At 37.4% G+C, this 16,369-nt stretch overlaps 1 protein-coding gene across 1 annotated transcript in view; it reads left to right on the forward strand.

Moving 5' to 3' along the window:
• The window catches only part of LOC102086551 (uncharacterized), a 39,262-nt gene extending 23,197 nt beyond the window's left edge, over window positions 1-16,065 (forward strand). Inside the window, exons 6-10 of the mRNA XM_065052434.1 lie at window positions 5,333-5,421; window positions 7,662-7,697; window positions 9,863-10,002; window positions 11,956-12,025; window positions 13,389-16,065. Of these exons, the coding sequence (XP_064908506.1) occupies window positions 5,333-5,421; window positions 7,662-7,697; window positions 9,863-10,002; window positions 11,956-11,965 (275 nt within the window). The 3' untranslated portion in view covers window positions 11,966-12,025; window positions 13,389-16,065. The remainder of the gene's footprint in view (window positions 1-5,332; window positions 5,422-7,661; window positions 7,698-9,862; window positions 10,003-11,955; window positions 12,026-13,388) is intronic.
• Window positions 16,066-16,369: the final 304 nt, after the last annotated feature.

Consider the following 16,369-nt stretch of genomic DNA (forward strand, 5'->3'; position numbering starts at 1 on the left):
GTCAGTTCTCATCCCAGCAGGCAGCTGCTCCCTAGCCTTCCTCTCATAAGAAGCCTGATTCAAAACCCCCAGTTATGCATGTACCACAGCAAACACCCTGGAAACACATAAAAAGTTTCCTAAAACGTTATTACTCAAGCTGTTACAAGGATCTTTCATTCTGCCCATTTCTGGGATTTGACACCACTTCTGTTCTTCCTTCAACCCTCTGCTCTGTCACCTTTCTATGGCACATCAGGACAAATTTTTAGCCACTTACTTTGAAAACTACCAACTCAGAAGGATTCTTTTGTTCAATGTCTGACTTCTAAAACAAATTGAATGTTGAAAATTGAATACTAAATATTGATCATATTTAAGATCTTGAATTCAAAACCTTCTCTGCATTTGTGGAAAAACTTTGGGAGTGAATTGTGTCCTTTCGTGACATCAAAAACATTTCTGTCTGAACAAATCTTCAGAAAAACACCTCAGTAAAGATGGCATCAGGCTAACCAAGGAGTTAGTATACTAGCAATAACACTCAGATATTTATTCAGAACATACTAATATGTGCCCTCCATATCAAAATACCAGACACAGAGACAGCCGAATTGTAGTTTTATCATTACCTTTGAAGAGAAAGCTTTTCATTTGTTAAAATATGCTTGTGTAGGAGAGAAATGGTTTTGTTGAGAGGATTATATTTATGTTCACAGCCACTTTTGAAATAATTTAATAAAAACCGATGAGCCTTTCTTTCATATTTTTCATAGTACTACAATGAGGTTCTTCTCCTTATGACATGCTGTTTGCTTCTACATAACAGCTATTTTCAGATGCAAAAATAATTACTTAAACAAAAAACCCCAAAGCTCTTCTCATTGGTAGTTCCTCATGGGTGCCATTTTAAAGGGAACAAAGTGATATTGTAAAATGAAGATTGCTTGCCCTTCATTTTTTTTGACAGGTAGGGCCTCAGAGGCTGAGTCTCAGATGGCTGAAACTTCTCTTTCTCTGCTGTCCTTTTCCTCCTCTGAGCATGCCTGTAGAAAGGATTGGGCTGATTCTTGCAGATAGGATCAAATTCAACTCCCACTTACAGGCTGAGAAAAGATCTTAGCAATGCTTATAAATATCTCAAGGGTGGGTGTCAGGAGGATGGGACTTTTCAGTGATGTCCCGCGGTAGGATGAGGGGCATAGGAGGTTGCATTTAAACATGAGGAAAACTTCTTTACTTTGAGGGTGCCAGAGCACTGGAACAGGCTGCCCAGAGAGGTTGTGGAGTCTCCTTCTCCGGAGATATTCAACACACACCTGGATATATTCCTGTGCAATCTGCTCTGGCTGAACCTGCTTTAGCAGGTGGGTTTGACTAGATCATCTCCAGAAGTCCCTTTCAGCCCCAACCGTTCTGTGATTCTATGATTGTGCAATCCCTGTAATCCAAACTCTTCTCTCTTCTGACTCCTACCACAGTTTGTTTTCCCATGGGCCGCGATATAACCAGGGAGGGAATCCAGATAGGATTTTCATGCTGTTTTCTCTTTCCCTGCTGTAATTTAACCAAGCTGGTGATTTCTTTGTCTGCTGCCCCGCTCCTGGATGGCACCACTCTAAAATCCTTTCTTCCTGACTGAAAGAGAGGTTGCATCCATCAGAAGGGAATGTGCTTCATCTTGCTCTACTTTGCTTCCATAAAGGTCAGAAGTATTTCCTACCAAACCCATGTAATTTCCTAGCTGTGCTGTTTCTTTTTATCCATATTTAAAATAAAATAAAATTTCTCTTTCCCTCTCTCCCTGAATACATCAAAATTTTGCAGTATCAGCTCTTTATGCAACCTCTGAAAGTTTCACATGACAGAGAATCTGTTTGCCACCCCTCTCAAACCCCAGTTCACAAGTGGTGTATCTATGCTAGTGTTTAGGTTTTTAGGGCACTTTTGAAGTGAATTCCCTGCTCTCTGGTTCTCCGCAGTGTGATCTTGGAGGACAAGCACTGGAATCCTTTAGGCTGAAACTAAGCAGTGAGTTGTGCTTTGGGTCTGTGTATTGGGTATTAATGGACCATCAATTCCCAGAACCAGACAAGAGCTAGTCTGATAGAAACTCTTCAACACACAGTGGGGTCCCCAGTGTTTAGCAATGTTCTCCCAGTCACTGATTTCATTCTATAAATCCACTCCTGTTGCACCACAGTTACAGGAGAGGACAGTACTTGTTGCTGAAGATGATAGCTTCCAGATGGAATGTAGAAGATTAAAAAAGGTTACATTATACTCTACCAGTAAGAACGAGTAAGACATCCTCCATTATTAAAGATCATGCTACTACTCTCAGCTATTGCTCCAAACTTCTTCCATCCTGTTTTAAAAAAACTAGAAAAAAAAGGTCCCAGCTGAATTCAGGGACTTGACATAGGTGACACTTTTTTCATATACCATATCAGGTGTGAGCTGTGTAACATCTAAACTGTTTTGTTGGGACTTAATATCACCAAGAAATAAGACTGCTTTCAGCATTTTCAAGGGTGGAAACAAACCTAATCTCACCATACTTTCTCAAATTCATGCATTACTGTTATTGTGCCCATTCCACAATGGTTGGAAAAATTGTCACCCGTTTTTATCTATTTGTCTTATACTAATGTACAGCATTAAAACTATTCTGATGGACTTTTTTTTTTAATACCTGATCACAAATTTTTAGCATTAGATTAAAAATTTTGTTGTCTTTTCCAGTCCCTGGTGTAATCACAATTTTTCTGCTGTTTTGGATATATTTGTTGACTTCCAAATAAACCTATTAACAGAGAATTTACACATGCCATTGCACCTTTATAATAGCTATGATAGCTGTCTTTGATCGTTATTACTTGGTACTATTTTCTCTTCCTCAAATTGTTCATTGTTATCATCAATGGTATTACATTCCCCTGTCAGGGAACAAAATGTATTTTGAGTCAATTTACTAAAATATTCACTGCTAAGTGCTATACCTGGACAAAGTTGACACCTTTGACATTTTCTAAAATGGTAAAAATAACTGTATTTAAGATATGATTTATGGGTACTGTATGTCAAAGGTATTTCTATGTTATTACACTTTCTGATGCAGCTATCCCAACTCCTTCAATGAACAAATTGCTTATAGTGCAGCTAATTAATGCTTTATTAGTTTTCTGTGGTCAATTATAACAAGTTATAAAAAAGTAAAATGCAATTTAATAATAAAAAACTGTGTGATACTTGGTTGTTTCTCAGAACTGCTTTGTTTTGTGCATGTGGAAGAAAAAATTTCTAGATTGCTCAGTTTTATAAGACACATTTCCCCCCACCAACTAAGAGCAACTCCTATGATTAAAAAGTAGACTGGAGTCTTTAAATGTCTTTCTGATTGCTAGCCTCTATTAAAAACTTCTTAAAATAATAGATAGGTTTAATTCCTCAAGCCAAAGAAAAACTATATCATCTTAAGTGTTTTCCATATTTATTATATTGATGAGACTTGGCTGCAGAGAAAAAAAAGGAAGCAAAATCTCTTGTATTGCAAGTTTAAAATGTACCAGGCTAAGGTTTACTTAATTAGAACCTCCAGGCAATAAAGGAGCCCTTTTTTAAATTCTGTGAATCTTAATATGCTAAATAATGCAAAGCTTCAACTCTTCAAGCATGAGACACACATCTGGCAGCTTAACATTTAAATTACAGGAAAAAAAACCACTTCAGTGGTAATTTTCATGAAGAAAAGAATGGGAAATGTATTACAACTAAATTTAATTTCTTTTTAGATTTTTCATCCTGTCTAATTGCAAGCATTTCCCATCTTCTTTATTTATTTTCATACAGATTTTTTTCTGTACTTTTTATTGATCTTTAATTTGAGCAGCTTCTTACTGTTACAGCCATTGAAAAATTACATTGTGTTTTTACTTAGAAAAAGAATGTTCAGAGAAATCTATGAGGAATTAAAATAATGAGCTCACTGGTATAGAAAGAAAAGAGCATTCAGAGCCTTACAAATAAAATATAAAAAGACCATGCCATGATTAAATAACAAACTTGAGTTCCTTCTCCCTCCCATTTCTTAAATGTAGAATATTATTAGTTTCTTTATTATTTTTATTGTGCTATTTTTTGGCCAAGTTAATCACCACCTGATTCACCTCCAAAAATATTGTCAAAGTCTTCATTATTTCAGCAAAGGTATCTCGAAAACCATTTTGGTGAGGCAAAAAACATAAAAAAAAAAAAAAAGTGAACAACAAAGAAATCCACAGTAACAATTTTTACAAGTGTGTGTTCTTTAAATATGGGTTTATCGGTTCATACATGTATCACCTATATAGAACACGTGGAGACAATTGGAACTGTTTGTACTGCATGTGTGCATATGACACACCAAGATGCTGTATTTTATACAGTTTCACTGATTTCAGTAGATCTCTTATTTCACCCAATATGACGTAAATACCTGCAAATACCTCATCCACTATGAATGCTCAGAATATATACACTTATATGTGTGTACATATATAAAGTAAGAAATAGAAAGATTTCCATAGCTATATACACAAACACACAGGCTCAATGCTGTGATGTTGTCCATGTGTGTATTGTATATCTACAGCTATAACACCTAAGAGAAGATCCTGCCTGTACTATGATTTTAAGTACACTTGGCTGTCTTCTACTGAGGGGATGTGGAAGTAACTGGGAAGAAAAAAAAAATAAAAATATGAAATTAATCAGTAAGCATGTTCTTGGTTTATCCTCCATATGTTGTACATTGAGAACTGTAATACAGACCTTTATTTCCATTGCACCACTGCTTCCTATGGTGTACGAGTACATTTTTTTTCACTCCACAGGTCTCTGCCTTTCAGGAGTTTGAGGGACATGCTACTTGAGTAAACACTGTTTAGAAAACATGAGTACTTTGGATCCCTGTGGCTCATTCTTGATCCACAGTCATGCCTATATAAGAAAATGAATTTATTTCTCTTTTCCAAAGAACACATCCTGGGATGTTTAAAATACCCTTCACTGTCTTTCTTTTTGTGTCTGTTATTTCTTTATTTCTACATTTTCCCCCTGCTTTGTATCTATGCTTTTGTTATTTCCAGCACCAGAGTATCTGAAGTCTTCTCTGCATTTATCATCCCAACACCTATTTATATCTAGGACAGAAGGGAAAAATTTACCTTCCTGCGGTCATGCAGAATCTTGGCGGGAGAAGAAACAAAACCTAGCTCCTTCCTTTCCAAAGATTTGTCTTATGCACTGATAAAAAATACCATTTTCTTTCTTTTACTTTTTTTGTTTGTTTGTTTGTTTGTTTTTGTTACAGAGGATGATTTTTACCAAGACTGCAGTTGCAGTGCAGACAAGCATTGTGGGTCATTTTGGCCAAAGGAAGGCCAAGGAGTTCATGGCAAGGTAATCGCCTCAGTCTGAATGTCATGATCTCACTTAAAGTGCATCGTGAAGCCACTGGAGCTTCTACCTGTGCTATTTAGGATTGATTTGTGGGCTTGCTTGTTGTTGTTGTTAAGTTTCTTTAATCTATCACTGTGAATTTTGTTATAGCTACCATAAGGCTTCACATGGCCAGGAGTATTGCTGTCTCCTGCATAGATCTATACAGAGCTAATCTCTCCAGCAAAGGAATTTCAAAGGAGTAGTAGGAATGACCAGCCAATAATCAGACAACAACAAATTGATCCAGGCTGCACAGCATTACGATCTTATTTCAGTAATGTTTAAACACAAGATTTCTTAGGCATTTATAACCTCCAAGCTCTCATGTTCTTGTGTGGAAGACCCCATAACATCTAGTGTACTTATTTGTAGTATCTTGGTCAAGGACATAACTTGTGAACAAATATTGTGTCACCAGTACAAGTTACCATGAAATCACATCTGCATCATGACAGCACTTTCTGGGTGAGATACTACTTGAACTTTCCAATTTAATGTAAATTGTGAGAATTAAAACACGAAGAAGACTCTCTATTCCTAATAATTGCTTCTACCTGAATTATCTGTTCTAGATTAGATATTTTCCAGTGAAGGTTGCACTTTTTCTCCATAAGCATTACTCCACTTCCCTCCTTAGGTCAGCATGGTTTAAGTGAACTACAACTGCCAGCATGAATAGTCTAATCTTTCTGGCAAATTATCTCACTCTATTCTAGGTGTATGCTGAAATGTATTTAATGTTTTTAATTGTCCATGGAAAAAGTCACCACAGTCTGCAGAATACTCACAAACTTGTGTGTTATCTGTTTATAACTGTTTGTGTCCTGTGGCACAAATACTCTATAGCTAGGAAATATTATTGCAACTTTGACTCTCGTAGTGTGATGATCTATATGCATCTGTTGGCAAAACCAGATTGGCCAACTGGAAATTCCCTCAACTTTAAATGACTAAGTTTTCAAATTATTTATTACTCCAGGGAGATAATGACAACTTGGAGAAACCAGTGTTATATATAAACGTAACTGCAGACCTATGTATGCATGTATCTGCTTATGTGTGTAGACTTGTATCCATAGGAAGACCAGTTGAAGGGCTGATGGAATTGGTGTAATGGGCAAAGCAACCCAACCCATGGGAGTGGCAGAGTGAAATTCATTTCCTACAATCCCGTAATAACACATCACCTTTGGGAAAAAAAAAAAAAAAAGCCATGGTCTTATAGGAACCTCAGTTTTGGGTGGCTCTCAAAGCCACATTAAAGTGACCTGGTTTCAGTAAGGTGTGTAAGCCCATGTGTAATTCAGCACTGTCTAGTCCCTTTAGACTCAGCAAAATGACTCACCAGCTGACAGTTATTGACATGTTTAAATAGATTTCTGAACTGAGCCTCTTATGAGAATACCTCTGCACAAAAGAAATGTGGAGCGTGTGAAATCTCCTTTCAAAGGCTGTAAAAGCCCCTCTTTTTTTTAATGGGATGAGTGAACCCTGAAGTTCAGAGAGATCCTTGTTTTAGCATGTTCAGGTTTTAGACACTTGGTCTGAGTTATGTCATTTGGGCCTACTTGTATCTCTGGAACTGAAACTGTGTTCTAAAATACTTTTTACCTAACAATCATATATTGGAAACAATTACAAACTAATGTAACGAGCAGATTTAAAGCAGAAGACAGAAATTCATGTGGTGGATTATTCTCCTCAGCTGTCCCTTTTCTTTCCATACATAGAATTTTTTTTTTAATTTATTTTTTGTTCTAACAAAAGCAAATAGAAAGAACTTTGGGTCTGACCTCACCTTTTTGTGGAATATAGGACGTATCAGCAAAATCAAAGGTAATATTGGTTTGCACACCCCTCCCACCCCCAAATTCATCTATACTAAGGAGTTGGAAATAGTCTCCTACTGAGTATTTTCTGAGTGATTTACATTAGTGACAACTTAGTTTTTGTTACAATGAATGTGCACACTGTTAACATGTATTCAAAGTATTGAATGGTGGCTATGAAGGATACAATGCTTTTGCTTAGTGATTTCTGAGAGAAGCAAGATATATTCTATGGCCATTATCCCATCCTGAAACAGATGACTGAAATTCTGCTTTCATACTTCAGGTAAGATCAAGCACAGTCTCAGAGAAATTCAGTCAATAATACTCTTTGTCTTAAATAATGTTTTTTATACCTACTTTGCACAGGGGCAGTTTCACGGAGACCATGTCAATGCAAGCAAGGTACTTTGCACCCACTACCTACTCTGAAACCTTGACTTTTTCTGGGGAATTAATTTTAGCATTCACGTGGTTAAGGGAAATGTGATGTTATCTGTGGCTGTCTGGTCTTAGTATTTGAAAACAGCTTTGAGCGCACTACGTACTTCTATTCTGCCTTAGCTGTTCACGTTTACATAGAGTTGCTTTTTGACAATACATTCCATTGCTCGTGGCAGCTTTTCCAATGACTACTGAAAATACAATGAGTGTATTATGTTTACCAGTAACCATATTTAGCATTATGTAGGTATGGATATAAACCTCTGTCTGTTATGTCCATAAGCCTTAAATTAAAGTACAAAATGTGGATGAGTTCTATGGAACCCAAGCTTCAGAATACAAATTTGCCTTTTAGAGCAAAATGGTTTACCAAGTTAAAAAAAATACATAAAATCTTTGTAGTTTTTATAATTAACAAAGCATACAGTGATGTGACTATATCTTACGCCAATGCTGTGTTCCCTGGAAACTTTGAAATTTTTTTGAGATTTACAGAGTAAACTTGCATGTTATGTTCATTACAGACTTCATAAATGCAAAACTCAAAAGGGTCTTAAATCACTTAGGTTAGTTTCTAGTATAGGCTAGAAAATTTCAACCACTTGATCCATAAAATCATCATCAAGGGATGAAGAACCAAATTTTCCACTTGTGGATGTGTCTTAAGTGTATACTTCCCACTTCCTGTCTAAAAGAAAGAACAAAAATGGAATCCTGTTTCTAGTTCGAACATAACTGGTTTTAACTTCCATCCCTTTGTTCTTTCTGGGCTCATTCATTAAATGTTAGCAAACCCTTTACAGAGTTTGGTATTGTGCCTAGGAAGATATTAATACATAGCTTCATAAAGTCACCTGCAGATGTCTATTTGGTAAGTTATGACCTTATTGTGACTCTTAGTGGACTTGATGTTTGGCTCTCTGTCCAATGGAGATTATGCTGAGCATGCAAGGAACCTGATGGTCACTCCAGGGAGAAGTAATTCCAGTACCAAATCAGGCCCTGTCCATGCAAAAATGTTATTTCAGGGATGAACACAGGTTAGGATTCTGTACTTTATAGCTCAAGGAGTAGTTTAAATAAACATAAACTGGCATCAGCTCTGGAAGATGCAGTACCGTCCCTTTCCTCCCTTGTGCTGGAACCAGCGCAGGGTGGCCTGGATCAGAATGGGTCCGGCTGAGAGCTAACGCAGTTAATAAAAGGAAAAGAGAAGAAAGAGGCCAAGCAGGATTAATTCTTTTCCCAGATCAGTTCCCTCCACATGGTTTACCATGTGGATGTCCAAACTTTTGTGCTTATGGAGTGTGGTGTACAACAGAGCAAAAAGCAAGGAGGCAGAGGGAGGCTGTATGACTACTTCTGGTGTCAGGACAAACTTATGCCTCCTTGAAAGGGTTTGTCAAACCACAGCCTTATAGAAACATAAGTCAATTAACTGAACAATACTCTATGTGCTGTTCTGGGCTCCAAAACTTAGAAGGATGTGGAGGTCCTTGAATGTGTCCAGAGGAGAACACCAGATTTGGTGACAGCACTAGAAGGAATGTCCTATGAGGAGCAGCTGAGGACTTTGGACTTGTCTAGTTTGGAGAAAAGAAGTCTGAGGGGCAACCTCATTGCTATCTACAGCTTCCTGAGGAGGAGAATTGGAGATCGAGGTGCTGATCTCTTCTCCCTGGTATCCAGTGACAGAACATGTGGCAATAGTCCAAAGCTGCACCTGGACAGATTTAGACTGGACATTAGGAAGCACTTATTTACTGAGAAGGTGGTTAAACCTTGGAACAGACTTCCTAGAAAGGTAGTTGATGCCCCAAGTCTGACAGTGTTTAAAAGACATTTGGACAACGCATTTAAAAACATGCTTTAACTTTTGGTCAGGCCTGAATTGGTCAGGTAGTTGAACTAGATGGTCATTGTAAATCCCTTCCAACTAAAATAGTATATTATATTCTAAAGTGTTTCGATCCAGGTTTGCCACTGCTGCTTTCAAGGTTTGTTTTAGAATGAGTAAAATGGAACTACAAGTTGAAAACTGGGTGAAACAGCAGCTCTTTGCTAGCTGTGCCCAGCTTACTATTCTAACCTTATTATTCTAACTTGTTTTTTCTTTTCATTTGAAGATTGACCAGAATACACCACTTCACCAATGTTATCAAGAAAAATCAGGTCCTAGGAACAATGCAAGCCCAGAAGAAGGGAAAACATCTACAGAAAGCAATTTTTACTTGGAGGAGTTAGAGAAATACACTTTTTCTGTGTCGTAAGTAATGGCAGCATCAAATAGTTTCACAATCCAAAAGTATGCCATGTTATTCTTATATATAGAGGTATCTACATTCAGATAAAAGTTATTAGGCTGCAAAATCCAACACATAGGTTGACAATACCTAAGCAATATCAGTTTGTCCACTTTGTGCAAGCATGTTCTAATTATAGTGTCATATGCTATTTTTCCACAGAACTAATTTTTCTCTGTGTGTGCTATTTCTTTGTGTAAATATTAAGTATTTTATTTTCTGCTTTTTGGTCACTGGGGCCCCTGACATTATTTACAACATGCAGACCCTGTCTGAAGTTCTGAATTACCGATTTTCTTGTCCTTTCCTTCCCGATAGAACTTTACAAATAAGAGTTACTTTTCCTTCACGAAGTCATTGTGAATTAAGGAAGGGATGTTATTTCACATTCACAGATAGTGGTGAGATAAGATATTTAAAGCATTCATAAGTAACCAAAGACTTGGATTTTCTTTGACTACTAGTATTATTTATGATTGAAGTTGATTAGAAAAAATTTGGAAGCATTTTTTTCCGAGAAAGCAAATTTGATATTGCTGTGTTGCTTTGAGAAGCTGTGCCAGTGGAAGAAATGAAACAGGGTTTCTAGCAAAAACTTCTCAGCATTTTAAGAGCAATACAGTACTTTTCCTGGATATTACTTTAATTATTATTGCTTTTCTTTGTTATAAATTACACATATGTTTAATGATTTTAAGTGAAAAGATAAGTTAAAGTGAAATTAAAAAGACTGCATCAAAATGAAATATTTTCCTTTACTTGCAATTAGTTTTCCTGGGATTTCATCTTCAAGGTAATTGCAAAAGTTGGACAGTTATCTATAATTAGTGGAAAACAATGAAGATGCAGTCCTTCATTAAATGAAATGATCTGATAGTCTTTCACGTAGTTCTGTATTGTCTTTTGAATGTTCAAAACCCAGCTGCAATGTACATCTCTGGCACCTATGGTCTTCTGCAAATCAGCCCCTAGACTTTCAAATAAAGTACCCAGAAAATGAACATTGGACTAGGGTGGATATCTGAAAACTTAGTATTAAATGACTTCCACATCACAACATTTGAAAGCAGGATTATCTATTCAGGCAAACCAAGCAGCCTTCAGCACCACTAGTCCTGTTGTTCTCTGCTCTCACTTGCCACATTCACTTGGTGCCTTTTTAAAGTCTGGCAGAAAGTTAGGTAAAAATCCTACAGACACAAGATGCATTTTCACTACAGAAATCCGAACTCAACTGCAGAGATGGTCAGCCCTGAGTATTGTAGGAGTCAGCAATCAAATGGAGAAAGAACATGCAATCATATCAGTAGGCTGCCATAATTCTACTGAATTGATCATGGTTATTTTGGACAATTAAGGACTACTGAGCCCTCACCATAATTTAAGAACGGATTTTAGTGTAGCAGTGTTCATCCAGATGTCATTGGTGGTTCTCACTCTTTTATTTTACCTACCTCAATTTTCAAATTAAATGAGCTATATTATCATCAACCCTTTCTATCTCAAGGTGCTTGCTTTCTGTGATGGTGAACTTCACTGCCTCTTCTGTGTCTTGCAGATTTACAGCAATACAATTAGAATTCAAAGTCAGCAGCATTGATCCTTTATTCTTTTTCATTGTGGTTCAGCTTGAAAGTTTTGGGCAACAAGCCCAAGTCTAGCCTTCCTTAGCACTGAAGCACTCATGGAGCACATAATGGTTTCTGGTCACTATGTCTGCAGAAGCCTGTCTCCCCAGGCTTTGAAGCCCATGGCCTCTGTGATTGCATAAGGCGCCCAGGGGAGCAGAGGGAACAGGCATTTGTCTAAGTTGGCATGAACCTAGCTGTCTGACTTGGGGACCAAGAAAAAATGATGATTCTTTCTTCCTTTTGTTTTTCCTTTTGTTTTTCCTTTTCCTTTCTTCATCCTTGAAGACCCAGTTGACTTTGGAGCACCATGCCTGTGGGGACGCTGGCTTTGCTAGGGTTCCCTGAGGAAGCAGAGGTATGTCTGTGCACAGTAAGTTACAGGGCATGAACCATATATTCCTGGTTACAAAACAAAGGCTACAAGGCATGCTTCATGGTGATTTTACTGCCCTTCCTTCTGTGAAGACAGCTGAGTCTAGTATTTTATTATTCCAACATGCCAGTCTATTTACTGTTTCTGTTGTTTTGTTTGAAATAAGGACGAATGCTTACTTTATTTACTTATTACATGAAGGCCCCATGAGGTTAGAACAAAACAGAATGTAAAGACCATTTATTTGCTTTCTGCTTCATTTGTGGTAAACTGTCATCTTTATCAGAAAGAAAATATTTGGAAACAAATTACTCCACTCCTGGTCAAGTAATACAGATATTACAGTTAGCATGCCATGTAAAGAATATGACCCTAATATATATATATATATATTTTTAACTTAGAGTTAATTCAGTTTCCCTATGTGACTGAAGGAGTATCTGACACCTTAGTTCTATTAGTTCCATTTTTTACCATACCATTATGATGTCTCAGTTGTTACTCGCTTCTGTCTGTCTCTTCTCCTTGCCTTCTCTCCTACTTTCTCCATCAAAGAGCACCAACTCCTCTTTCTCTGTTTCCAGACCTTTCTTTCTGCTAGGATTGCTACCTTTTAAAAAATGCAATGCAAGATAATTAGCTACTACAAAAATTTTTAATAGGACTGTAGATCTGGGGGCAGCTTAGATCTCCATAAACTTCAGAGTTTTAGATGCTCCAAGATGCAATCTGAGCAATTTCCTTGATCTTTTATTGCAGCTGGTAAATCATTTATTGGTCTAGGTTATTTTATAAAATCCTCTTTAAAAACAAAATCCCATAAAATGTATTTATCATAAAATACTACACGACCAACAATCTTCAAAGTCATACATACCCTGTATTAATTAAAAGCTAGTGTTGTACTGTGACAAGTTAAAAGTATCCACTCAGTCTCTCTTTTTATTTTCTCTCTCTCTCCCTGCCTGTCCCTGTATTTTTTTTCTCTCTTCTTTCCTCTCTTTCAACTTCTCTTTTCTTGTAGGGCTTGCCAAAGGGAAGATAGGTGAGTACAAGCAAAATATTCTTCTGTGATCACAAATATTTTTCTGATAATTGTGATTTTTGTTTCCATTTCTATAGCATGCTTGTCCTTTTCCATTCATATTAGTTTGACAGTAGTGTCTCACGTCCGTAGGCCATAGTCAAACCTCCTTACAGTGGGCATTAAACACATACGGAATAAAAAGATCATTCTGGCTGCAAAAGCCTGCAGCCTTCAGCTTTGATCTTGCAGCCTTACATGAGTGACTTTTCCACTGTGCCCACACACAACCTTGCTGAAAGCATCTGTTTATTTGCTTAGGTCCAGTGAATTGGTGGTGAAGAGGGATAACTCCAGAACATAAGATGGGTGAGGAGAGGCTAAGACAACAGGTGAACCTGGTCACACATTAGAGGGAGGTGCACACAGTTGAAGTGGTCAGCCCCAGTCACAGCCCTGTAGCTGCTAAAGAGCCACTGAGAGCTTTGCAGACCTTCCTGGAGAGCAGACCTCAGGACCTTGCTTCCCATCACGATGTCTCTGAACCTCCCGTCTCTCAGAAATTTGTGTTTCTGGAACTAAAAGCCTGTGTAACCTGCAGCAGAACATGAACATGTTAAGTGGTTATTGTCTAAATAAGACAGGTGAAATCTATAACCTTGAGAGACAAAATGTTAGGGTTGAATTTTGACCCTTGCTGCCCAAAACCTGCTGTCAGAAGCTTTCTAGCCCTGTTTGTCTCTTCCCTGAAACAAGCAAAATTTGAGGAAAAAATGTTCTTCCTGGCTATTTGTCACTGTAAAACAGATTTACTGAAAGTGCATAATAAATACAGATCTGAGAAATAATTTGAGTGCTTCAGCATTTTAACACTGCTTTTTATGCAGAGTTTTAGAGGAGATAGGAAAAAGATCCCAGATTTCAAAAACTCTTATCTGCCTTAATACAAAACAAACAAACAAACAAACAAGCAAAAAAAGTCCACCACCAAACACTCTCTGTCACTCTAGGAATCTTCAAGCTTGGTTTTAAACATAAATGAGGAAATAGCAATTTCCATCACCATCAACTTTTCATCAAATACAGCTCTTAAGGGTTAATATTACACACTAATATAAAAGTAACGATCATCCTTTGTCTCCATGCAATTAGCTTTTTAACAACATGCCTGTAGCTCATACCCAGACTAAATGTTGCTTTGAAATGTTTTCTTCTGAACTTCAAATGTGTTAACCTGACTCTGGCCAGCTACTGTAAAAACAATTTATTGTAGGGTACTGCCTTTTGTGGGGGAATACCCAGCGCCCTGTGCAGCAGTGCCACATGATGCCCACGGTAGCTTGGCTTCAGGCTGGTTGGTGCAGCGTCAGTGCAGGATCAAACAGCATCTTGAGACAGGAGACGAGCCAACATCCCAGTGCATGCACGCATCAGTGAGAAATAAATCCTACCCAGGTTTATATTCTTGCACCTCTGAAATGCAGGGGGGGAGTGGGCCAGGCTTTGGTTCTCAGTTGCAGCCATCAGGAGCAGATACAGCCCTGGTCCAAAAGGGATAGCAAGGGGAAGGTGGAGAAGAAACAGGCTCTTGGCAGCATGTGCTAACCTGGGCAGGGTGGAGGGGGCTGAAGACCCCTTTGCAGCCCTGCATCTGCAACTGTAGCCTTTATGATTTTACCTGCTTGGATTTTTTTTGGCCCATCTGATGAGGACAATGAGGGGCAGGAAGAGTTAACTGTAAACAGCACAGTATAGTTGTTTTTTAATAAAACCAATAAACTTTCCCTTTATGATGCACATGTGATTTGACATTGAAATAAATGCAGATGCTTCTTTGCTTGGTGTATTCCCCGTTGTGCTTTCTAAAACACCTTCACATATGGTTTGCCTCATTCTTGTGAAAATGCTTGTTGTTTATGTCATACAAACAGAACAGATTGAATTTACACCAAGTAAGGAGGATGATGAATTATACGTTGGAGGAAAATCCTTGTCTGAGTGTTTAAAATTTGTTCGGAATTAGTGTTGCCCATTTAAAAAGTTTCCCTGGATTCTCCCTTGAGGTCTTATAAAGATTCCATTTAAAAAAAAAAAAAAAAGAGGATTCTGTGGCTGCCTATAAATGCAACCTTTTATTCAAATATGTAACATTTACCTAAAATCAAAGGTCAAATTTTACCAGTTTTTTATAGCTATCCTAGTAGGATCTGCTTCATGCACTATAAATAAAATATTGGCATTAAGACTAGGCATTCAACTTTCTTTGTAAAAAGTATACTAGCTATATATTGCTTACTTTAAAAAATGTTAATTATGAAAAAATTACTTCAAGAGACAGTTTCTCAGTAACTTCTGATAGTCAACCTAAGCCCTGTTTCATAGTTTCTAACTCTATTTTGAAGTGGAGTCTACTTGATATTTTTCAAGATGAAGATTTAAAGGCAGGCGAAACTTTAACTCTTACATTAAATCAGAAGTTCAACTGTCTTCTTTGAATGCTTTCAAATCTTTCACACATCTTTCCTAGAAATGCTCAAGCTTTGGCTGTGTGAACACAGTGTTACCAGGATTGGTACCCAGTTCTGTAGTGTTTGTGGGAGTATTGTTTTGCAGGAAAGTCACAGCAGGACATGGGTCATGGAATTTTTTTTTCTCTCTATGTATTCAGATGTCAGATCAGTGTTTCTGTTGGTGGAGGACACTCACATCTTTGCAGATCAAATTTTTACAACAGACTGGTATAGATTTCTATGGAGTTTTTGCTTTAGACTTAGTTTCATTGGGGATTTTTTCTGTTACAGTAAAACTTTACTTTTTGGAGACTTATCTAATAGTCAAATCATTAAATATAGTTATGTCCTCTTTCCTATTCCCTGTGATTTTTCTGAAGCTGTCTGTTGCTTCTTTTATTATATAGTATAATTCACAAATGGGTGAAGTCCAATGAACTGCGTACATTTAGAAAGACTGTATAGCTTTGCTGTCTTGTGCAATTGAAGAATTATATCCCTGTACCAGTGCATTGTGGTAAAACGGTACAAGTGAAAGGTAAATGAGAAATAAGGTGTATCTCCTGCTGTCAGTTTGGATATGGAGGTGAAGACTGAGGGAACTAAACTGTTTGGAAGCAAATTTGAAATTAACAAAAAAGATTACACAACATCTATCTAAACTGCTGGAAAAATAAGAAAGAAAATTTTGAGGTTTGAAAATACATGCTTAAGGAAACACGAGTCTTTTTTCAGAACTATCTTTTACATGGGTCTTTTGCAAAGCCCTCCAATATCTACGCACACACTAGA

This window comes from Columba livia, chromosome 2 (assembly GCF_036013475.1).
Source record: "Columba livia isolate bColLiv1 breed racing homer chromosome 2, bColLiv1.pat.W.v2, whole genome shotgun sequence".
NCBI lineage: Eukaryota > Metazoa > Chordata > Aves > Columbiformes > Columbidae > Columba > Columba livia.